Genomic DNA, 24,175 nt, shown 5'->3' with positions numbered 1-24,175 from the left:
AGTTTAGGGAGCTGAAGCATACGGGCAACATACACGCATATGTGTAGAAGTTCACCACCCTCATGCTTCAAATTCCTAACCTAACGGATGAAGATATGTTGTTCCACTTCATGGATGGGCTGCAAAATTGGGTCAGGATAGAGTTGGAGCATCGACAGGTTAGAAATATTAATGAATCCATCATGCAAGCCGAAGCCTTGACAGACTTCAAGCAAGAGAAGCCCAATAGAGGTAGAGGAGATGAGATGAGAGGTAGTCATGACCATGGTGGGGGAGATTGTGGCAAAGGTGATGAGCAGCGGCCACATCCTAAGAAAAATGATACCTATCAGTCCGATGGCAAGAATCCTAGACGTCTTGGCGACATGGAGAGAAAAACAGAGGCCTCCAAAAGAGGTGGTTGCTACACATGCGGTGGGCCGCATAGCTATGCACTTATGAACATTGGTGTTATCCTGCGAAAGCAGAAAGAAAAGGTGCACAGGAGCAAGAGCAAAGTACGAAGATGAGGCAGTTGGACTTAATAGGACTATGCAGAGCTATCACCAAGCAACTAGGGAAGCCGAGAGTATGCAATGCGCAGTATGTCAACATCACGATTAAGGGAAGACCCGCTCGTTCTATGGTCGACAAGGTGCAGAGGTCAATATCATGACCAAGATGATAACGACAAGGTTGGGCTTGCATTATAGTCCAAGTAACGCCTAACTCAGGAAGGTCAACGTACCACCAACTCCCATATATGGAGTGATCATCACACTAGGCGAGTGGCAAGGTAAGACCAACTTCACTGTCACTTATTTAGATCTCTTTGACATTATTCTTGAGTAAGATTTCTTCCAGCAGTTCGACGCGGTGAATGATCCTTACCTCTAACGACTTCTGATCATGGATCAAGAAGGAACATGCATGGTTCCCATGGTTAAGGCACCGAAGACTAAAAGGCAGGTACGACTAACGGCCATGTAGTTAAAAAAATCCTAAGAAGGAGAAGTCGACATTAGTCACCATTACAAGTTTGAAAGAAGACAATGGTTCTAAGAAGTCATTGCCACCGTGCACGAAGAAGGTTCCAAGAGGGGACAATATCGTGATGCCAAAGAAGCCGCCGAGGCACTTGCCTCCTAGGAAGGAGGAAGATCGTGAGGCCGAGTTAGAAGAGATAAACAAGCAATTGAAGAAGTTGCGCGAGGGCATTGCTCGAGTCAATGGACTTTTGGTCACGCATATGAGAAGATAAGACTTGGTTGCCGATGAAGCGACGATGCGACACAGTCATCACATCAATAAGTTGGGGAGAGTGTCAATCCCGCCAATTCTCAGTAAGATTTTACATTCGAATAGGGGCGAAAAAGTCTAGAGTTGTGGAGAGGCTTATACTTTCAAGAAGTCTTTGGAGAGTTCTAGAAGAAGAACTAGATATTTTCTAGGAAAGCCTTAGATCTCCTCGAAAGTGTAGAGATTTCTAGAGAAGGGACCAAAGTGTAAATAAGTAGGGACTTGTAAAGTAATTTTTGTTTACATTTTAGCCACCTAGGAAGTAGTATAAATAGAGGGGCTCTCATTTGTAAATTATCCAACAACTTGTAAGCAATCTTCCAAGAAATATAAAACCCTCTTCCAAATATTTCTAAGTATTTCCTTTCATTCTCTTAGCGATCCTAAATCTTAAAGGCTTCTTTGAGTTTGCAAGATCTTGAAAGAATAGTGTAAGTTGTCGAGGGACGAACGGAACTTTAGTAAGACTCTAAGTCCATGACAATGTAAACATATAAGAACACAACTAAACACCACATAAAATCAATACACAAACAAATTTTATAACATTTGAAAACACACCAATCAAACATTGTATAGAATTTATAGGGATAAGGTACAAGTACCTTCTAACACTATGACTGAAATCTTAAGACATACCTTAAGGTCCTATTACTCTCTGAACCCATTTTTTTTAGTTTTGTACACTTTTTTGGCTTACGTGACATCTAAATATCTTCTACGCGCCTCGACTATGTGGAGTCATGAGGTGTGCCATGTAAGTCAAAAATTGTACAAAATTAAAAAAAAATGAGTTGAGAGGGCAATATGATCTTTGTTTACTTAAGACGTGTCTCTAAAATTTCAATCCTAGTATAGAAATATTTGTGCCTTATCCCAAATTTATACATGAAACTTTTATAACTTTCACATATAGCAAACATAAAAATCATATTTGTATGTTATAGCCATACTTTGCATAATTGTGCTCCATAGCAAACATAAATATGTATATTTTGTTATACATATAAAAAAATAGTTGTATAATTCGCTATACATATACAATGAAATCAGTTGAATAATTCACTATACATATACAAAAAAATAATTGTATACAAAAGATTAATTGTATAATTTGTGTATGTATAAAATGAGAAATAAAGAAAGACAAAAGAAATTGGGCAATAGAATATTTATATTGTATAGTTATAAGATATAATATTTATATTGTATAGTTATAAGATATATGTATTTGCATGTGTATATACAAATTTCTCTCGCTTTATACAAATAGAAACACAATTTGTACATTTCGTTTCTATTTGTATAAGAGAGAGGCAAGCAAAATTTGGGAAAGTGGCGAGCGAGATGAAGAGAGAAAAGAGGAGAACGAAAATGTATGTATATATACAATTTCTCTCGCTTTATATGCAGACAAACACATTTATACATTTTTGTTTGTATAAAAGCAAAAGTGGCGAGCGAGAATTTGAGGGAGAGAGGAAGATTGACAAACAGTTTGCTCAATCATGACACAATTAAGAGCTCGTTTGAATGGGCTTAACAAAATAGCTTTTAAAAAGTACTTTTGAAAGTGCTGGAACTTATTTTTAAAATAAGTAGTTATATGTGTTGGATAAAAGTGGTGAGGTTAAACAAAAAGTTATTGATGTGTTTGATATATAAGTGCTGGTAAACACTTTTTTTAATCAAAATGTCTGAAATAGCCTTAAAAGTTGTTAACATGGTAAAAGTTGATTAATTTAAGGTTTTTATACTTAAAAAAGAAACAGAATTAATTTATATTTTACATCCATAAGTAATTATATATTGCTATCATTCACAAATTTCTTTATTATTACAAATTGTTTAAAAAATAATAATTATAATAATAACAATATATAATAATAATAATTATATATAATAAATAACAACAACAACAACAACAATAATAATAATATAATATGAAAATAATAATAATAATAACAATAATAATAATAATGATAATATTAATAATAATATAATAATAATGATAATATATAATAATAATAAATAATAATAAAATAAATAATAATAAATAAAATATTAATATTAATAATAATATAATAATAATAATATATAATAAAAATAAATAATAATAATAATAAAATAATATCAAAATAATAATAATAATTATAATTTTAATAATAATAATATATAATATAATAATGATAATAAAGAATAATAAAATAAATAATAATAATAATAACAATAAAAATAAAATAATAATAATAATAATAATAAAGAATAGTAAATTAAATAATAATAATAATTAAAACATAATAAAATATTAATAATACTAATACTACTTATAATAATTAAAAAAAAGAAGAAAGAATTAAAGGTAAAAAGAAAATCTACACGTTCAACATACAATGACTTTTAAGTTTGAAAAAAAAAACACCCCTCACCTTACTTTTAGCTTTTAGTTTATAAAATATGTCATTTTTGATTTAAAATAAGTTAATTTGATATTTGTCAAACACTTTAATAAATCAAAAATTGAGTTTTAAGTTAATTTAACCAGCTCTTAAGCCCATTCAACCACGCCCTAAATAAAAGTATGATTATAATATTTACTTTTAAATTATTATTTTATCATTATATATAACTTTTTATTTGCAACCCAAACACAATATAAAATGAGTCAAGAGCATAGTATGGAAATGCTTATTCTTAAATTTAATTCCCAACACTTGAGCGTTTATTTTTTCTTTTGATAAACCCCGAAGAAACCCTTGTCTGTCGACGACTTTCCGGTTCGCCTCTCTTACTGTTAGTACCATTTAGAGAGAGAGAAAGACATTAGTGTTGAGTGAGATGATTAAAGGAGGCAAAACATCGGTGCTAACATATGCTGAAAAATGCAAGGTGAGTGAAGAACTTCTTGTTCATTTAAAAAAATTTCCTTCATAAATAATCTTATGGATGCTTTTGTAGAATATATTGGCATCTAATTGGCAAGGTTACCTTAACACTGTGAAGGCTGATGCTAATGGAAGGTATATATATATATATATATATATATGCTTTTATCATATTATTATTTGCCTTTTGTTCCATTTGTTTATTACCTTGTTTGTCTCAGCAAAGGGGAAATATACACTTCAAAAGTCCGCTATTTCGTCAAGAGAGGCAAGCCCTACATCTGGGTACCTGAAAATGATATGCACAATGTGGTATATTTCAGCCCTTCCACATTTTAAGTACTTTGATATGAGATCTTAATAATAGTAATTTCAGTATTCTAACCTTATTTGAATTGCTTCTATCTTACCTTAATTGCTTATCTGTACTACTCCTCTTGAGTGAATTATAGATTTTCATTTGGATAATAGAGTAGATATTACCATGTTATCGTAAAATCAACTGTCTTTTATGGTGTTCATAACGACGAAAATGACATTATCAAACCTGTGTAAGAATAAGATAGACCATATGCATTTATGGTCTCCCAACCATCAGTTTGATAAGTTTTTTCAATCTTATCCATCCCTTCCCTTCCTCTTCCAATTGCCTATCTCTCCCTCAAAGAGATGGTGGAGTGGACAGTGGTATTTCTACATAATGTCTATCCAAATGCTTTCTGCTAGTAGACGATTCATGTAGTGATACCTTGAAAAGGTATTTTTTTTCTTGATCACACATGCTATGTCAGAACCTCAATTATTTACTTCTTTATTATTTTTATTTTAGATGGCTGGGGGCAGATATATCTGACCATTACTTTTGGTCTACTTTGTTTCTCTGGATAAGAAGAAGCTTTAACCTATGACTAGGTGTGGTGATAATATGTGTATCATATGATTGTAGTTTGATAATAGTTCATTCGCTATACTATCAACGTCTTATCATGGGACACATAAACAGAGAGTAACAAAACCTTGATTAAAACAAAATTTTAGAACTACAAAAAAAGAAAAAAAAATGGAAGATGAACCTTGGAAGGTATAATAGTTTGATAGTAACGTAAAGTTACTGGTTTAATATTTTTATAGCAACCTACAATTTTTATTTATTGAGAAAAGTAACATGTATTATGAACAAAGGAATACACCGAAGTTATTCCAATATTACTTGCAATCAGAAATCATAGAAGTATAGTCAGCCTCCTATGAACTCATAAGTGATATGAAATTCTAGGAATATACTCTTCTTCTTGAGGATATTCGTGTTTACACCAAAAAAAAGTAAAAGAGCCAGATTATTCATCTTCATTTTCTGAAGGGGGCAAACTCTTGTTTTCAAAGCACCTTTGAATGTTTTCCATCAGATAGTCCACCAAATGCACAGGCTGGGACAACCTTCCATCTCTCCCTGTGCGCTGACTGATTGATTACCATCTTTGTTCCAGTAGGGTAAAGCTTAATTAATATTCCTTTGCAGAAGCTACCTAATGCCCCTTAGGTTGATGAAAATCCACCACAACTTAAGTCTCTCTACAATGTAGAAAGAGATGGGTTATTGTCCCTATCTCACATTCACAAAAAGAACATTTGGAGTGCCTCTTCATGAAGCTATTCTCGGTGAGTGCAACCTGTTTGGCTAACAATCAAGTGAAAGATGTCACCTTGCCACCTATCATCTTCCAAGGCTAGTCACCTTGTCGTGTGTTTAGTAGTTGAGAGCTTCTGTAACCTGAACCAACTGAGAATCTTCCTTGCTTGTCTGGTACCCAAAACAAATTGCCTCACTTGTTTTGAGGCCTTTGCAATGCTCTAGAATGTTAAGAAACTCAATCAACCTGCTCACTTGCCAATCATTCAAATGTTTTTTAAACCTGAGGTTTCATCCTTGATTGTCTCTCATCTCTCTAACCGTAGCATTTCTCTGCAGACTCAAGTTGAACAAATTTAGGAAATCTAGCTTATATAGTGTCTTGATCTACTCAACAGTTTTCCCAGAACAGAATCTTCCCTCTATTACCTACCTTGATTTTATTGTTGTTGATAAATTTGGGTCACAAAGTTCTAATAGATCTCCATACTCTAGTTTCATAAGGTTGTTATGATACCTTGTTGATTGATGAGTCCTCCATTCCATATCTTGCCTTTATTGCATCCTTCCATGATGCTTGTTCTTGAGAGACAAATCCCGTAACCACTTAATAAGAAGACATGATTTTGAATTTTCCCTTGACCCTTTCCTTTTTACCAAGTATGACATGATCACGCTTTCCTTAGTGGATCTTGTGATTGTTTGGATCACAATTTCCTTGCCACAAAAAAATCCTTGCTATACATCATGTAGGTAGATAGTGTATCAAAAACATTTTTTATGAGTGAAAGATTCAATTATATAGACCAATTGGAAGTAGATGGAGCTGTTACTAAGGACCAGGTTGTGATCAAAGAGGCCGTGCATAATTTCTATAAAAACCTATACAAGGAGGCAGAATAATGGAGACCTGAGTTGAGTCTGCAATAGGCTACAATGATCACTGGAGAAGAAAAAGTATCGCTGCAGAGACCTTTTGAGGAAGAAGATAAGGGTATGTTTGAACTTATGTGAAAAGGAGAAAGCTCCGGGTTCTGATGGATATCTGATGGTATTCTTCCAGGCTTTTTGGACCTGAGTTGAGTCTGCAATAGGCTACAATGATCACTTGAGAAGAAAAAGTATCGCTGCAGAGACCTTTTGAGGAAGAAGATAAGGGTATGTTTGAACTTATGTGAAAAGGAGAAAGCTCCGGGTTCTGATGGATATCTGATGGTATTCTTCCAGGCTTTTTGGGCCCTGTCGAAGGAAGACATCACCACTACAATTCAATTCTTTCATTCCAATCAGATTTTTGAGAAGAGCTTTAATGCAACCTTTATTGCTTTAATCCCAAAGAATCATAGAGCATCAAAGTTGAAGGATTTTAGGCCAATCAGCCTGGTGGAGGGAGTCTACAAGATCATTGCTAGATTGTTGGTTGAAAGGCTAAAAAAAGGTGGTACCGAAATTGATCAACAAACATGAAATGACTTTATAAAGGGGAGGCAAATCATGGATGCAACACTTATTGGTAGTGAATGTATTGACTTAAGAGTGAAAGGAGAAGCCCCTGGTCTAATGTGGAAATTGGATATTCAAAATGTATGACCTCATGAATTGGTCTTTCCTTCTGAATACGCTTAGACAAATGGGATTTGGCAGAAAATGGATAAAGTGGATTGAGGTGGGTATAAAAACAATCAAGTTTTCTGTCCTTGTGAATGGGAACCTGTTGGTTTTTTCGAATAGAAAAAGGGTTGAGACAGGGTGATTCTCTTTCCCCTTTCTTATTCATTTTGGCAATGGAATGCTTTGATAGTATGATGAGGATTGCAACTCAAAGTAGATGGATTTGAGGCTTTTAGGTTGGACATAGAGTGGGGAAAAAAAACAAGTGTCATCTGCTCTATGCGGATGATACTATCATCTTTTTGTGAACCTACAACAGAACTACTTAGCTACATCAGAGTGATTTTGGTTTTGTTTGAAGCAGTTTCATGGTTGAAAGTGAACTAGGATAAAGTAGTCTCTTTCCGGTAAATGAGTTCCCTCAGATCCAACAACTAGCAAATATATTGGGATGCAAAGTGGAGCATTTGCCTACCATATACCTGGGCATGCCCCTGGGTAGCAACACAAAACAATGGAGATATGGAAGGTATTATGGCAAAAACGGAGAAGAAACTTTTTTTTTTGAAACTGGTAACATTGTATTCCTCAGCATTAGGGGCTATGCTGGCCACCTCCAAAAATGTTAGTTACTTAGAAAAACCAACAAAAAACAGGACTACTTACAAAGCTCCTATGAAATCCACTAGTTGAATTTCTTCTTCTATTCATTTCTTTACACCAAAAACCTAAAGTGGTAATTACTTTCCACTTAATCTTCTCTATAGTGCATTCTTTCCCTACAAAATTTCTCTGATTTCTCTCCTTCCAAATGCTCCACCAAATGCTCCACCAGATACAAGTAGGTACGGTTCTCCACCACCTCCTCTGGCTTTTACTACCTCCCCTTCTGACCCAACAACTTAGTATGTCTGTTGTATGTTCTGGCATAGTCCAATTTAGGCTCATTATATTGGTAAATAGAGCCTATACTTTTTGTTGGTACTTTGCAGTATAGAAAGAAATGATTGTTGGTTTCTAGGGCCTTTTCACAAAGATAACATCTTGAGGCAATAATTTTTCCCCTCTTTTGAAGTTTATCATGTGTCAGCAAGCTCTTCTAGTTACCAACCACGTGAAACACTTCACCTTAGTAAGGGCAACGCTCTTCCATATAACACTCCATGGCCTTGATTTCTTCCCCGCAATTGTGGCTAGATCCCTTTTATACATTCTGTTCACAAAGAATTGACCATCAATATGATGCCTCCATAACAATTTATCTGTTTCCAAATTTGTGCCAGGAAAATCTCCAATCAAAGCTAGCATATCCATGATGTCCTATCCGTAGGGGGGTAGATTGATCCTCATAAGCTCCGTTCTTGACTCTTTACCAACCTATGTGATGTCCTTGTTTCCAATCCCAACAAAGGTGGTGAAAAAACTAGACAAACTCAGAAGGAACTTTCTATGGAAAAGCAATAAAGAGGGTGTGAGAAATATTGAAAAATAATATTATTGAATTGTTGTTGTTGTCTACATTATTGCATTGAGAGTTGAGACCCTATTTATCGACACTAGAATACAATTCTTTACCAAGTAGGATACTATTTACTATTCTTATTTCTATTTCTATTCCTATCTATTCTAAGTAGGATAGTGTAAACCTATTCCTATTCTGCTAGGATTGTATAAATCTATTCCTATTCTAATAAGATTGTATAAACCTATTCATATTTTAACACTCCCCTGAAGCTAGTGCGTACAATTCATGTACCTTGTTACAAATGTAATTAACAAGGTACCGATGAGGGCTTGGTGAGATATTTGCAGACTTATCAAAATTTACGGTCAATCTCAATATGCTTTTGTTCTCATTAAATATTGGATTTGATACATAATGTCCGTCAATTTCAATATGCATAATCTTATCATGAAATGCTGAATTTGATGCATTATGTCAATAAAACATGAGTGATAAAATGATAATGTTGGACTTCCCAAACCGGACATGCAAAGACTGCTTCACCAAACCAAACCTTCAAAGATTGCTTCAAACTATAGAGTGACTCACATAATCAACACACAAGGCTACTAAACTCGAGCAACAAAGTGCTCAAAACCTAGTATAATGTATATGGATCATGTCGGAATTAATAGATGAGTTGATATTAAACAAGTTAATGAAAATCTAGTTGAAACATGCTCATATGCCGGAGTATTAGATTTGATGGCTAAAAGTGGTCACAATCTAACAAATAATATTATATTGGTAGTGTCGGAATGATGTCACAGCCTAACTAGAGAATAGAAACTATATAGGATAGTTCAAATTGATGGAATGGCCCCATTGAAAAAGATAAGTAATATGGGTAGGATCATAATGATGGCACGACCCTAATGAAAAGGAGAAACTATATAGGTAGGATTTGAATGATGGCACAATCCTACACAAATCAAATTTGAGGAGTCACCGAAAAGACAAATGGAACTACGCAAATTAAATTTGAGGAGTCACTGAAAAGACACGCGGTGTTATGTAACTCAGATATGAGAAAGTATCTCGGAAAAAGACCCAGAATACTATGCAAATTAAATATGAAAAGTAGTCCAAGGAGATGCAAGGTGCTAGGCAGATAAGATATGCAAAAAAAAGGTAGTCACCAGAAGGATTTCATGGTGCTACACAAATTAAATATAAAAAAGTAGTCACCAGAATAATAGGATAGTGCTACGCAAATTAAATATGAAAAAGTAGTCACCGGAATGATGGCACGATGCTACACAAATTAAAAAGTAGTCAACCGGAATGATGGCATGGTGCTACAAAAATTAGATATAAGAAAGTAGTCACCAGAAAGATACACGGTGGCCCAACTTTTGCTAACATAATCATTGGCGGACGGGCGATATATATGAGTAATAGCCGCTCACCGGCAGCGGAAGCTCTTTGATTTTCTACCAAGAGCGTAGATGCTTTGATACCATGTTAAATTAGGTCTTAGGCCTAACTCACACCTCTAATACCATGTGAGAAATATAAAAAAAGAATATTATTGAATTGTTGTTGTTGTCTACATTATTACATTGAGACCCTATTTATAGACACCAGAATACAATCCTTACCAAGTAGGATGATACTATTTACTATTCCTCTTTCTATTTCTATTCCTGTTCTATTCTAAATAGGATAGTATAAATCTATTCCTAATCTACTAGGATTGTATAAACCTATTCATATTCTACCAGAGAAAAAGGGTTATAACTTAGTCAACGGGAAGAATGTTCTTCTTAGCAAAGAAAGAGGGGGTTTAGGGATCAGAAATTTGAGGCTGCAAAATGAAAGTCTTTAGACGAAATGGTTATGGAGATACACTCAGGAAGATGCAGCTCTCTGGAAGGAGGTTACTGTAGCAAAATATAAAGAACTTAATCCGTGGTGTACAAAAATCACCTCCGAACCATATGGGGTCGGGGTATGAAGACAATCAGGAACCTATGGCCACAAATGGAAGGAAATATGTATATTAAGGTGGGTAATGGAAACAAAACTAAATTTTGGAAAGATGGTTGGATAGACCAAACCTCTCTCAAAGAACTTTTTCCAGATTTGTTCCTAATCTGTGAGAGCCCTGATGCTAGAGTGAGCGATTGTTGGACAGAACAGGGATGTGACTTATCCTTAACAAGACTACGAAGACTAATTAATGACTGGGAGGAGGAGAGGGTGGCAACGCTACTAGAAAAACTAGCTGGAATGAATATAACTACAACAACAGACAAGATCTTGTGGAAACATAGGAAGGATGGTGTCTTCTCAGTCAACAATGCCTACGAAAGAGGGCTAATGGGGATGACAGGGGTCCAAAAGTATAATTAGAACTACTTTTGGAAGAGTGACTTCCTACAAAAATAAAGTGTTTCACCTGGTTAGTGATAAAGAGAGCATGTTTAACAGAAGAAGTTCTACAAAAGCAAGCAGACAATTGGTTCCTAGGTGTTTTTTGTGCAACTTGACAGGGAAAACAAATAACCATCTCTTCCAGCATTGCAAGCATTGCAAGTTTTCTGTTCAAATTAGGAACTTGTTTCTCAACGTCACAAGCATGTTGAGAAATGCCAGAACATACATCAGATTTGTTTAGCTGTTTGATTAGGAGGGGAGGCAGTAAGAGTCAAAAGAGATGGTGGAAGCTAATACCATCATGTGTATGGTGGTCAGTCTGGAAAGAAAGAAATGGAAGATGTTTGAAGATAGATCCAATTCCATCCACAAAGTTAAATGGAATTGTATAGTATCTCTACTTTTTTGGTGTAAATAGCTTTGTATAGATGATATAGACAAGATTATAGATTTGATAGGAAATCTGTAATTATTCCTTTTTGGAGGTAGCCAGCATACCCTTAATGTTGAAGAATTCAACCTTACCAGTTTAAAAACAAACATTTTTCATGAGTGTAACTCTACCACCCAAAGACGAATGCTAGCTCTTCTAGCTCATTAGCTTCATATCACATTTTTCCTGTACATTGTTCCTGTTCGAAATACCTTATGACCTTACATACCAAGATAAACTGTGGGAAGCTGTGCTACTCCCCCCACCCACTCACCCACCCACCCACACACAAGTATAGTGGCTAAATTAGCAATCCCAGGCACCTCATTAACTGGGTAACATGAGGGCTTGAAATGGCTTCATCAAATAAATAAGAATGACTCTTAAGTACTTCAGTTGAGAGTTAGTCTGCATCACAAAAGATCAAAGTGTCATCAACATATTTGAAGTGAGATATGGCTAGGCTCTGTCTATCATCCATATTTGCATTGAAACCCCGTATCCAACCATTTGGTTGGTGCTGTCCTAAGCATGTCATTGAGTCCCTCCATTGCTAAAATAAATAGAGAAGGGAAAAAAAAATTAAAAAAAATAGAGAAGGGGACAAAGGTCTCAGTCTTCTTTTAGTAGAGAAGAAACCAACAGGGGATCCATTTATCAGAACAGAGAACTTCTCAGTTGTAGTGCATAACTTAATTCATTAGTCACCAGAGCCCATACAATCCCATGGTCTTCCTGTGGAAGCCCCAGTGTAAATGATCACAAGTCTTTCAGTATCCAACTTGCATAAGATGTTTGGCACCTTTCTGATCTTCCTCACATCCACACACTCATTTGCAATCAATATAACATCTATAATCTGCCTGCCTTTATAAATGTCATCTGTTGAGCATACACGAGTTTAGCGACTACCTTTTTGAGCCTTTCTGTCTACATCTTTGAGATGATGTTGTATATACTACCTATTAAGCTAATTGTTAAGAAGTCCTTCATTGCCCCCTTGTTCTTTGGAATCAAGCTATGAAGGTAGCATTGGAACTTCTTTCAAAAATGCCCTGATCATGAAAATTTTGTACCAACTTCTATACCGACTACATCCTAGCATGTGATAAAGAAAGCCATAGTGAAACCATCATGGCTAGGTGCTTTGTCCCTAGCACATGCCATAATACAGTCTTTGATTTTATTTTCACTGAACTATCTCTGTGGCATTATATTATCAGCTCCACTGTCCCTGTTCTAGATTGAACTGAGGTCTCTATCTCTATGTCTCTAAGCAACCTACAACTGTTACCTGTTAATTAACGTGGATATCCGTATGGATCAGAAGATAACTGCATACCATTTTCTCAGTAGGATTATTTTCTTCTCAATTTACGAATTCGGCCTTGTTATTTGCAAGTCGGATTCTACCAGAGGGGTGAAGTTGGGTTATGACATTCAGAAGTGATTATGGCAGAGAAATTCAAGGTTGTTGTGGCTATTTGGTATACTCAACGAATTTCATTAGTCTGAGAAGAAGATGATTTTCAGTCTCGGATGTGAAGGCTCATGCTTCCATTTTTGTTCTAGGTTTTGCTTATTTTCCGGTGCTCTCAGTTATTTCTTGTTCCCAGAGCTTGAGGCACTGTGGTGCAACTCTTCCTGATCTTGGTTTCCATAAAAAAGTTAGTAACTTAGTCTTCACAATTACTCCACTTTACTGAATGCAGATAGTATGGGAAGACATCTATGGTATGTGGAGAATGAAGTCAGCCTGATTCTTAAGAACCTTACTTTAAACAGAAAAAGCTTGCTTTCTGGGGACGCAAAATAAGATGGGAAAAAGGCTGAAATAGGAACAAGTGATAATGTAGCAAACAGATCTTGGAACAAGTGATTTCTTATGTGTTGATTTTTGTTAAGATTTGAGTCACTTTTGTGTTCACTCGCTCTTTCTGTGTTATGCTTTCTTCTTGATTTGTATATCTACAGAGTCAGATTTATTTCGTTGTCTTTATTTATACTTATAGAGCTTAAGCCCCCTCCTCTCTAGTCAACAAAGATTCTTTTTCTTTCAAAACCTTTATGTTTACTTGTAGAGCTTAAGCCCCTCCTCTCTAGTCTATGAAGATTCTTATTCTTTCAAAACCTTTCTCTTAAACTATAGCTATCAGAGATAACACAAGATGAATTGTATAATTTCTTTCTACTTTTGATGTAAAGAAGTAGGTTTAAAGGATATAGATCAATTTGTAGATCTATTAAGATCCCTGTAAGTATCTTCTTTTCTTTTTTTTTTATCCAACACTTTCTGATGGTGTCCAGCATTAAGATACACATTTACCAGTTTCAATAAAGAGAAGTAGTAATGACAGAATATGAATTCAGGACTATATTGTAAGGATAATATAAATTTTTTCTTGAATATATATTGCTATAGGACTCCATAAAACATTGCCTGTTAGCTCTCCGATAAGGCATAAGACATAAAAAAGACACTCAAACTTGGCCTCAACTAACAAGTAAATATTCCAGCTTTGAGTATGCACATATAAGCACCTCAAATTGTCTCCCCTGTATCAGTTGAACATTCCAATTTACAAGATGAGCATCTAGATATCTCCAAACTTTATGTGCCAAGCCAGTGTCAGGTGTCCACGAAACATAGTGGGATGAGTTGGGATGTTTAGTTGCCAATTGAGACCAAGTTGAGGTGTCTAGAGGTACACTCTCAAAGTTAAAGTGCTTACTTGTTAGCTGAGGCCAAGTTTGAGTGTCTGTTCATGCATTATGCCTTTTGATAAACTTCTTTTTGCAAATTACTAAGTTTTAATTTTTAACTCATGATTTCTTGGTTTGGGTTTCAGAGCTCCACATTAGTTTCTGATACCATGAAGGAAAATGTAATAGCTTGGCTATTGAGTAATACGAAATCTAATTTTTGATGCATCTTGTTGGCTGAATTGGTTCATTGGAGGATGTACAACAGTCCTGATATGTTTCTCCTTTCTGTGTAGAACACAATGATAGATGAGCGTGGTTCCTTTGCTGTGACCAGTCCCTTCCCAGGTCCACTGCCAAGTTTTCTCAAGTCTATCAAGAAAGTGGGTATAGAACCGTTTGCTTCCTACATCTTGTGTCCTGATAGCTTTAACCTTAATCATTCAATACATTATTTTTCTTATGTAGCAATTAGTGAGCTGTCAATCTGAAGTGGTTGTCGTGTTGTATATCACTTCCTTGTTTCCATTTATTTTGTTTCTTGAGGAACTCTTCACACAGTGCATTCTTCTATCTGGTGGATGTTTAGCTATATGTACAAACTGACATAGCATAATGCAGTTACCAGCTCGGGTTGCTTTGATGGGTGAAGTTCTGCCTCTTAAAAATGAAAAGGTGTGTTTTATAGGTCTCCTTCCTGGCAAATGAATTCACTTTATTTTAACCTCTAATATTGCTCGTCCGAATATTCAATTTATCTGTGCTATCTTTTGCTTTTATGAGAAACTTTGAATCAACATATCTATGTTCTTGATAGCGCCAGTTGGTGATGTTAGGCTCCCAGCTATTCATTGTAGTGAAACTGCGTGTTAGACTAGGGAAGGATGGCCTTTCCGGGAGGGGGTTGGTTTGTGGAAGGCTTTCACTGACTGGAATTGTGGCTAACCTTTTCCGGATGTGAACTTGAGGCTGCTCGGACATGCATAACTTTAAGTTACTCATCCCCATAGGTATTTGTCTAGGAAAGAACTATCATACTTCTGCATGAATTGAGGAGATATTAGAAGTATGAAACAGGGAGATACACTGAATGCTTGAAAGTTGAGTTCATCAAAAGGTACAAAATAGATAAAATGTCTGAGTAAAATAACAGAAGGCAGAATGTTAATAATGCCTAAAGGTAGATACGGAGACATTCTTCAGCTTATTTGTATAGAGAAAACAAGATAGGTTGAAATTGACCATCCATTGAATTAGAAAGGAGGAAGGCTCGGCAAATTCCAAAGGAAGCTGTGAATTATTGTTAACTTTTGCTAACCCTCTGCATACATTTATGGACTGCAAGTGAATGTACTACAAGTGATTTATGCCGTTTCATAGTTATATTTCTGCTTTTTTATTTACTTGTTGGGTTACACCAGCAGTTGTGTAGGGCTGATTGACTAACTGAGGAGCTGAGTTGATATGGTTGTAGCTTGGTAATGCCCATTAGTGGTCATACCACTAAATTGTCTAGCTAAGTGACCTTGTGCTGGAAAGAGAGTTGTTCGTTTCACTAATGGACCTTCTCATGCCAGCATGAAGAAGTGATTTCCAAAATGTTTCTTCTTGCTTTATGACAGGCTAGGTTGCCTGGAGAGAGCCTTAAGGAAGTCATATCATCTGAAAGGAGCATGATAGAGAAGTACTCTTACTCCGTTTTGGGTATACTGAGTTCATCCAGCCTTGGTGCTACATGCCGAGGTGACAATCTCCAGGAATTACTTGAGTCAGACAAAAGATATGTTGTCTTCAAGTTCAACCCAAGGTGAGCAGTTTTAGATCTAACTTTTATCAATAATTGTTTCTTATTCAGCTAGATTGTCATATACTCTTCCTCATTAAAAAAGATTTATATGTACTATTCTCAGTTCTTACTTTTGTTCCTCGTAACCTTCTGTCCCTCTGCAATATTAAACTGAGAGTCAGCATGGAAATGTGATGGACTTTTCTGCTGAAATAGTAAATAAAGGAACAAATCCTGTTGATTCACACTAGTTACACTGATATTACAACAAGAGTTCTGAAAACCAATCACTAGGACACTGCCAGCACCATAAATTACATCATAAGCATGAATGTAATTTAGTTATACAATACATAACAATAAGATGCAGACTTTCAACATTTCTATATATTCGAGATGCTAGAAGTCTAGAACTCTCCCAGAAAATTTCCTTATCTTTTTCTGAATGTCCCTCTTCTAACTGCCCAAAAAACCACCCAATACATGTGTAGCCATCTCATGTCAGTTACTAAGTATTTTAATTGTTTATTGTGTCCTCCTGGAATAAGTTTTTATAACTTGAGGCTCATCAAATTGATTTTGAGCTCTATAAGCTTTTGGCGTGAGTACTTATCCAATAAGGAAGAAAGAGATGTTTGAGATGAGATTCTTACTTTCTCTTCTTTCTTGGAGATACTATTGTTTCAACTGAATGTAGAACCAGACAACCGGTGTTATCAAAGGCAAAAAGCGCAAAAAAGCAGCGCAAAAAAGCTCTAAGGTCTATGGAGACTTTGAATACACAACGCAGATAAAACGTGGGCTTTAAAGAAGCAGGTGCAAATGGAGGAAAAATACAAACATGTATTTGTTGTCCAAGACTAATAATTATAATAATGATAATAAATATATGGAAAAGGGCCAAAAATACCCTTTGACTATTTGAAAAGGTTAAAATATATTTCTCATTCACCTATTGGGCTAAAAATACCCCTCAGTATACCTTTTTGATCCATTTCTACCCTTAAAACTAACAAACTCTTTTAAATAAATTATTATTATTTATTGTTATTTATTATGTGTCATTTTCTTACTGGATAAATAAATTCCATTTTATTTAATTTTCTCCTATCCATCAGATCTCATGTTACTATCTAGCAACGCTGATATTGTTGTGTCTGATTGTTGATCCCCCAGGGTTGGAAGATGCCTGGGAGGTAGAAAGAGTAACTGACCTGGTAAAAGAAGTGGATACTTTTGGTGAGACAATAATGGAGCCTGATAGACTTAGATGGAGACACAGTTCAGAAGAAAGTTTCACAGTACATAAGTTATAGAAGAGGTAGAATAGCATTATGCAGGAGCAAAAGCTAAAGATATGGAGAAATGTCTGGAAGAACATATCCCTTACAAAAGTGAAATGCTTCACATGGCTAGTGGTAACTAAGAGTAGTTGACCTGCTAAAAGAAATGGATACTTTTGGTGGGACAATAATGGAGCCTGATAGACTTACATGGAGACACAGTTCAAAAGGAAGTTTCACAGTAAATAAGTTATACAAGAGGGAGAAAAACATTGTGCAGGAGGAAGAGCTAAAGATATGGATAAATGTCTGGAAGAACATAGCCCCTACGAAAGTAAAATGCTTCACATGGCTAGTAGTAAGAAAGGAATGCCTTACTTATGAAGTGTTACAAATGAAGGGGAGAGTTGTGGTCATTAGATGCTTTCTGTGCAATGAGATTGGGGAGATAAACAATCACCTTTTCTTACACTGTAACTGCTCAATCGGAACCTATTTTTCAGTCTCACAAAGACACTGTGGACAATGCCTGAACATACAGCTCTGATTTAATGAGTTGTTGGATGAAAAGAGGGGGAAGTAAAAGTCATAAAAAATGGAGGATGATAACCCTCTTGCAACTTGCATATGGTGGTCAGTCTGGTGGGAGAGAAATCGAAGGTGTTCTGAAGACAATCAGATCAGTCCATGATGTGGAATGGAATTGTCTTTTGACTTTTTTTGGGTGTAAACAGAACTGTATAGAGGAAATAGAGGAGTTACTAGAATTTGTAGGAGCTTTATAAAGCTAGAGTCTACTTGTTTTGTAACTTGTTTCTGATGGTGACCAGCATCATCCCCAATGCTGAAGAATACAACACTACTAATCCTAAAAAAACATAACTGGAATGAGAAACTGCAAACTACTACGAAGAAATAACTAATACTTGAAGAGAAACTCTAAATAACTACTACTATACCATTGGGAGACTAAGAAATGATAACACATAATTTTATGGTTGGAGGTGGAGGGCCCTCAGTAGGCTATTCCTTGCTTATCCAAACAGTTTTTGGAATATTGCAGTCTGAACAATGTAGTAACCTTAAGGCCCTCAAGAATGTGGCCTAGTGGTGAATGAAGTGGTTAGAATGATGAGGTCTTAGGTTCAAATCCCAGCGGAAATAAAAACACTAGGTGATTTCTTCCCATCTGTCATAGTCTTGGTGGACAGATTCACCTGGTACCAGTTGCTGGTGGAGTGACAAGTATCCCATGAATTTAGTTGTGCGCATGTTGGCCCAGATACCACGGTTATCAAAAATAATAAAAAAGAATGTATGATATGAATTCAGATGGATGGAACAATTTAATATATCTGAAAACTGGCTAGAAATGTCTTGACTAATGAAAAATTATCTACTCCACAGTTCATACACGTACTTTGACAGCAATGGGGGGACTCATGAACTAGATCTAGAGGAAGTCCATGCAACAAAACCTGATCCTTTATGTAAGAGATTAAGAACTGAACTGTTTATGTTTTGCATATCTGATTATTTTGAGGACCAATGTGTTCTCATTATTGATGAGCAGTATTCTCTAAGTGTATTGTATTTTGTAGCATCACATACCATGAGCTTGATTGATGGAATTAATCAAAGTGAGGTGAGGCGTAGGGCTCTGATTCTCTTCTGCATCACACACTTGAATAAGAACGCAAAGGTGATTTCTGGTTGTCTCTGAAAGCTCGGGTAAAACGTATTTGTCTTCTCTGAGTTCTCATGCTAAATATTTGTAAGTGATTTACTTATACTTTCATTTGGAAGTTCCAAGATAAATTAAGCCAGTGCACTAGATTTAGGGACATTGTGACTGTATATAACCTGCTAAATTCTTACACATGTTTACTGCCATTATTTTCATTTTTCAAGGTGGGATGCTTAAATTCTGTGTAACTTATAATTGTCACAGCATATCATTGCTGTGATCGAGGTAGTTACTATATCATGACACACATAAGCCATAAACCCACACCAAACATCAACAAATATTGCCCTCGGCCTATCAATGTGCATTATTATTCAGTCAATATATAAACTATTAGCTGCTAATATGCAGAAGAGAGCTGATCCCTGGTTTTATGTGAAGGATGCGTATCTGCTTTCTATAGATCGGAAAGGATTGGATGTGGTGGGAAAAGTTTTAGGTCCAATAAGGAGTGATGGTTCTCGTGAATATCAGTGGAGGGAGTTGAGAATTGCATTCAGAGAAGAGGCACACACTGTTGAAACATTCTGCCGTCAGCTTGTTGAAATGGAGGAGGAATCACTCGAGAGTATCTCCAACTTTAGTGGTATATAAATAGGGTGGAATTAGCATCGCACCGACAGATTTGAAGAGCAAGCAACCTGTGATGGACAGGAATAATTGCATCATGGGTCATTTTTGACAGAAGGGGAGCTGTGATAGAGGGTAGATTAGTGATCTTGTGATTTGAGGTGTGTTCATTATCTGTTCTTGTAATCTAGATCATAAAAGGTTAATAACCTTAGCTGAGCTGTGACACTGTAAGTTGAGGAATGTTATTCATTGTGATTTTAATTGTTAAAAAGCTTATGGTTGGTCGAGCTGCATACACTCACCTATTATAAGGACAAGGCGTTTCATCAAATTTAATATAGTCATTATTTGGTAGGTGACAGTAGGAAGCCCCTACTAGACACACATGACTCGTTTTCAAGGCTGGATAGCTACTTGCTAGTCAGGGCTGGCAGAAGAAAGTTTTGAATCCCTGCAGGCAGGTTAGTGTTCTTAATTCGCTCATCAATTGCTTGGCTAACATAAGATAGGTATGTACAGGTAGAGTACTTGATCCAGTTCATATTTCCTACTAAATAAGGGAGGTCAATGATCGATCATGATTCACACATCAATATCTTTTTAGTCGAGTTAGTCATACCAGGTTTATCTAATATAGTTACATCTTTTATGTGAATCCTTTTGAGGAGACTAATAAATCAACAATAGGAAATGAACGATTTTAGTTTTTAGAAAAGGCTACAAATCTTTTTACGAAAAAAATAAATGGTTTCACTTGATTCATAGATGATATCTAAACGTAATTATTAATATTATCACTCATGGTACCTCAAAATGATCCCTGTAGAAATAACTAAAAAACCAAATTTTCAAATAATAAAGAAAAGCATACCTCATGTATCGAATAAATTTCTCCATCAACTTGTATCGAATAGTCAGTTACACATTTTAACTATAATGACGATCTATTACATACCTATTCTTGTTCAAAGTGTAAATAATATCATTCTAAAACTGATGTGGAAATAAAATTAAGATTAAAAATAAATTAGGAACGTTTGATTTGAAATAAAGTCAGAAAAAGTGTTTTTTTTAAACCCCCACCCCCTGTTTTCTTCTTTCTCATGTTAAATTTTTTTCTTAGCACATTTTTACAAATTGTCACTCAATCTCATTTTGTTCTTATCATATTTTTACAATTTTCACTCAATTTCATCATTCTACTTGAAAAAAGTAAATTTTTAATTTACATATCACAATGATTATAGGAATTTGAGACTTCGTTATCCTAATCTTTCCACTTTCTCCTTCAAATTTTTGTACAAAGCACAATGCTTACTGAAACACCATGGATCATAAATGGACCGAAAAACAAAACTATCTTCCCTAAAAACGCCATGGATCTGAAAAAAACATCTGCTGTACTCAAGCTGGAGGAGGAAGTTCGTTGAAACGAAGCTCATAGATCTTAAAGCTTGAAACACCGTAGATCTGAAAGACGAAGCTCATTGAAACGTCATTAGATCCATGGTTGAAGCTTTGAGCTTATTGAAACAGCTGCAATAAAAATTAAAAGCAAAAAAATCGAGAAGGGATGGTAAAGGGGATTTATTTGGTGTTTGTCAATGACCGATTTAGTGTTTTGGATGGTGTGGTGGCTGAGGTAATTGTTTGGTGGTTGTTTTATGTCAGAGATGGGTCGGATGTTGGGGAAATAAGGAGATTACGTTATGGAGGTAGGTTTGTGGTTGTGGGTTGGTTGTTCTTGGCCGGAGAAGATAAAGAGAATTGTGATATAAATTCAAATGAATATTTTTTTCTAGTTGAGATAGTAGATAAGATTTAGATTGGAAGAAGATATGATTATTAGAGAATTTTAAAAATTAGTTTGGTATTAATTAGTGTTAAATAGAGCTAATAAAAGAAAAATTAAATAATAAAGAAAAGAAAATAGAAATTTTTTCAAAAATTATAATTTCTAACGTGTTGCTTACGTGATGCTGATGTGGCAACGATCGTAACACACCACATACTGTGGGAGTGGTGTTATGCATTAATAGTGTATTTTAAAGGTATATATGTGCCCACGTTGACACAAAACCATTTATAATTACGCAATTTTTAATCTCCACGTGGGCACATTTATACCTTTAAAATACACTATTCAATAGTGTAGGGGGTAAAAGGTCCTTCCTAAAGTTTGGTATCGTAACAACAATTTCGATCAAAATTTGAATATATTTCAAACCCTTTTTCCTATACCATACCAAATATTATAAGTGAAACGACACTAAAGTAAAAAATTGAATCAATTTTTAACCGCAGTAAAATGAGAAAAAACATTAAGGAAGATGAATATGAAAATATCAGTCTCAAGGCCCTTGATTTCTACAAATTGAAATTTTAGAACTCTTATCTTTTCATTCTCTCATATTGAATGGAGGAAAAAGTTGGACTTGCAAACTATAAATTAAGCATTGGACTATATCGTATAAATCATATGAAATGATAAATATTTAATTACTGATTCCAAAATCTTTTTTTATTAGATTCCATCTTCATCCGCGTATTGCCATATTTAATTGTGTTTATATGTTATTTTTTCCTTCTCTCAATTTTGGTGGCATCATATAAATGATAAATATAGGACAAAATATAGCATATATGTATAACTATATGTGACAAGTTCAATAATTAATTATATTTATTTGATAGAAATTTCTTATTTCTTTAAAACTATTTTTTTAAGTTACACAATATTAATTTCTAAACTTGTAAAATTTGTTGATTGTGTGCAAAGTACGATATGAATATATTATTGTTTAAAATAAACGTGCAACACACGTTCTCAAAAACTAATTCTTTTCAAATTCAAGTTGTGAATAACATTGATCCTACTAAATGCCTCTTTAACAGTATTAAAATTCATTGTGCTTCTAAAGATAATGATATGACATTTCATTACCTTAGTCCAAATAACAAATTTGAATGGTCATTCAAAGTGATATTTGCTAATACAATTTTTTTTTGGTTCATTTTGGTGGGGGTTTAAAAGAAAGAGCTTTTGAAGTGTTCAGTGTCTTCCATGGATGTATTAGAGATTCACCGCTTATTCCGCGGACTCTTTTATGCAAATGGACATTGACAAATAAATAATTTTTTTGCGAATATACTTATTCAGTGAATTCTTTTATGTAAATAAATATTGACGAATAAATGATTTTTTTCGCGAAGATGATAGTGGGAAGAAATATAACCCTTACACTTGGGAGCCACTTCATTAATTAAAGTGGTTAGTTATTTGTTTTGATCACCAACTTGTATGGGACTATGAAGGGTGTATCTTTCTTCATTTTATGTTTTGAATATTCTTGTATATTGTGTACATTATTGAGGGAATAAATGCATTATTTTACGTAATGCGCATGGGAAGATCCTGATCTATACCATATATATATATATATATATATATATGAAAAATTACTAAATATCTATAAATATTTGATAATTATTTTTCTCTCCATTTCAAAGTGAATCGTCTAGTTTGACTTGACACGAAATTTAAGAAAATAAAAAAGACTTTTTTAATTTTGTATCTCTAAATTAAAGTTATGTCAAATGTACAAAATTGTTCTTTAGTCTTGTGGTCTTAAACATGCCACGTGAAAAGCTGAAATTAAAATGTTACAAAAAAAAGAGGTCATTTATTTTAAACTGACTAAAATGGAAAGAAGATCATTCTTTTTTAAACGAAGGGAGTACAAAACATTCAAAATCAATTCTCTGTTTGTGCCAGAAGTTTTACCTTTGGTACTACTTTTATTTTAAGCGATCCAGGAACTTCCATAATATTGGCGTGATTTGACTTAAAACTATAATAAGAAATCCCTCCTTAATGTTACAACCTTACTGAATACAGATAGAAGTTGCACCTTTAAAAACTGATCAATTACGAGATTTCAGTTCCAACCAAATTGAAATTGGCTATATGAATTCTTACTTTCTCTATTAAAATTTGTTTCATATCAAAAGGAAGGAAGCAAGGGTTAACCATCCTAGTACTACACTCACACCCAAGCACATTTAACTATAAAGTTTTGATGAGATTCGACACATTAATGTTGATATGATCATGATGAAAATCCAGGTCAAATTAACCGATTCACACACGCCAGCTTCGAATTTCTAGGTGTTTTTGAAACTAATAAGTCACATTTACACTCTCCTAGAAACTATCAATATCAAGCAATTAGCTACACGTCAATTTCAAATTAATCGGGTCTAGCTATATGAATCCTTCATCTTCAACAACAATAATATATTCAGTATAATCCCACAAAATAAGGTCTGCAGAGCCAGATTATATGTGTACTTTTACCCTACT

The 24,175-nt window shown here is 34.8% G+C and overlaps 1 protein-coding gene across 4 annotated transcripts; it reads left to right on the top strand.

Annotated features, from left to right (window-relative positions):
* The first annotated feature begins 3,930 nt into the window (after positions 1-3,930).
* On the top strand, positions 3,931-23,217 carry LOC101260055 (uncharacterized). Of its 4 annotated transcripts, XR_011221721.1 has the most exons (11): positions 3,931-4,167; positions 4,237-4,298; positions 4,385-4,475; positions 14,720-14,806; positions 15,045-15,098; positions 16,046-16,230; positions 18,900-18,982; positions 19,094-19,194; positions 19,621-19,970; positions 20,168-20,273; positions 22,847-23,217. XR_011221721.1 is itself a non-coding variant. In XM_004240780.5 (9 exons), the coding sequence occupies exons 1-9, from the start codon at positions 4,117-4,119 to the stop codon at positions 19,831-19,833; spliced, it is 927 nt and encodes a 308-aa protein (XP_004240828.1). In that variant the 5' UTR covers positions 3,931-4,116; the 3' UTR covers positions 19,834-20,099. The 4 variants fall into 4 exon arrangements, 2 of the variants coding, with proteins under 2 accessions (XP_004240828.1, XP_010322075.1); XR_011221720.1 differs by lacking the exon at positions 22,847-23,217 and having other exon boundaries at positions 20,168-21,674; XM_004240780.5 differs by lacking the exons at positions 20,168-20,273; positions 22,847-23,217 and having other exon boundaries at positions 19,621-20,099.
* Positions 23,218-24,175: the final 958 nt, after the last annotated feature.

The sequence above is a fragment of the Solanum lycopersicum genome, chromosome 6, assembly GCF_036512215.1.
Source record: "Solanum lycopersicum chromosome 6, SLM_r2.1".
In the NCBI taxonomy this organism is placed as follows: Eukaryota; Viridiplantae; Streptophyta; class Magnoliopsida; order Solanales; family Solanaceae; genus Solanum; species Solanum lycopersicum.
The sequence above is the reverse complement of the archived record's forward strand: the minus strand, read 5'-3'. Positions and strand labels throughout refer to the sequence as shown.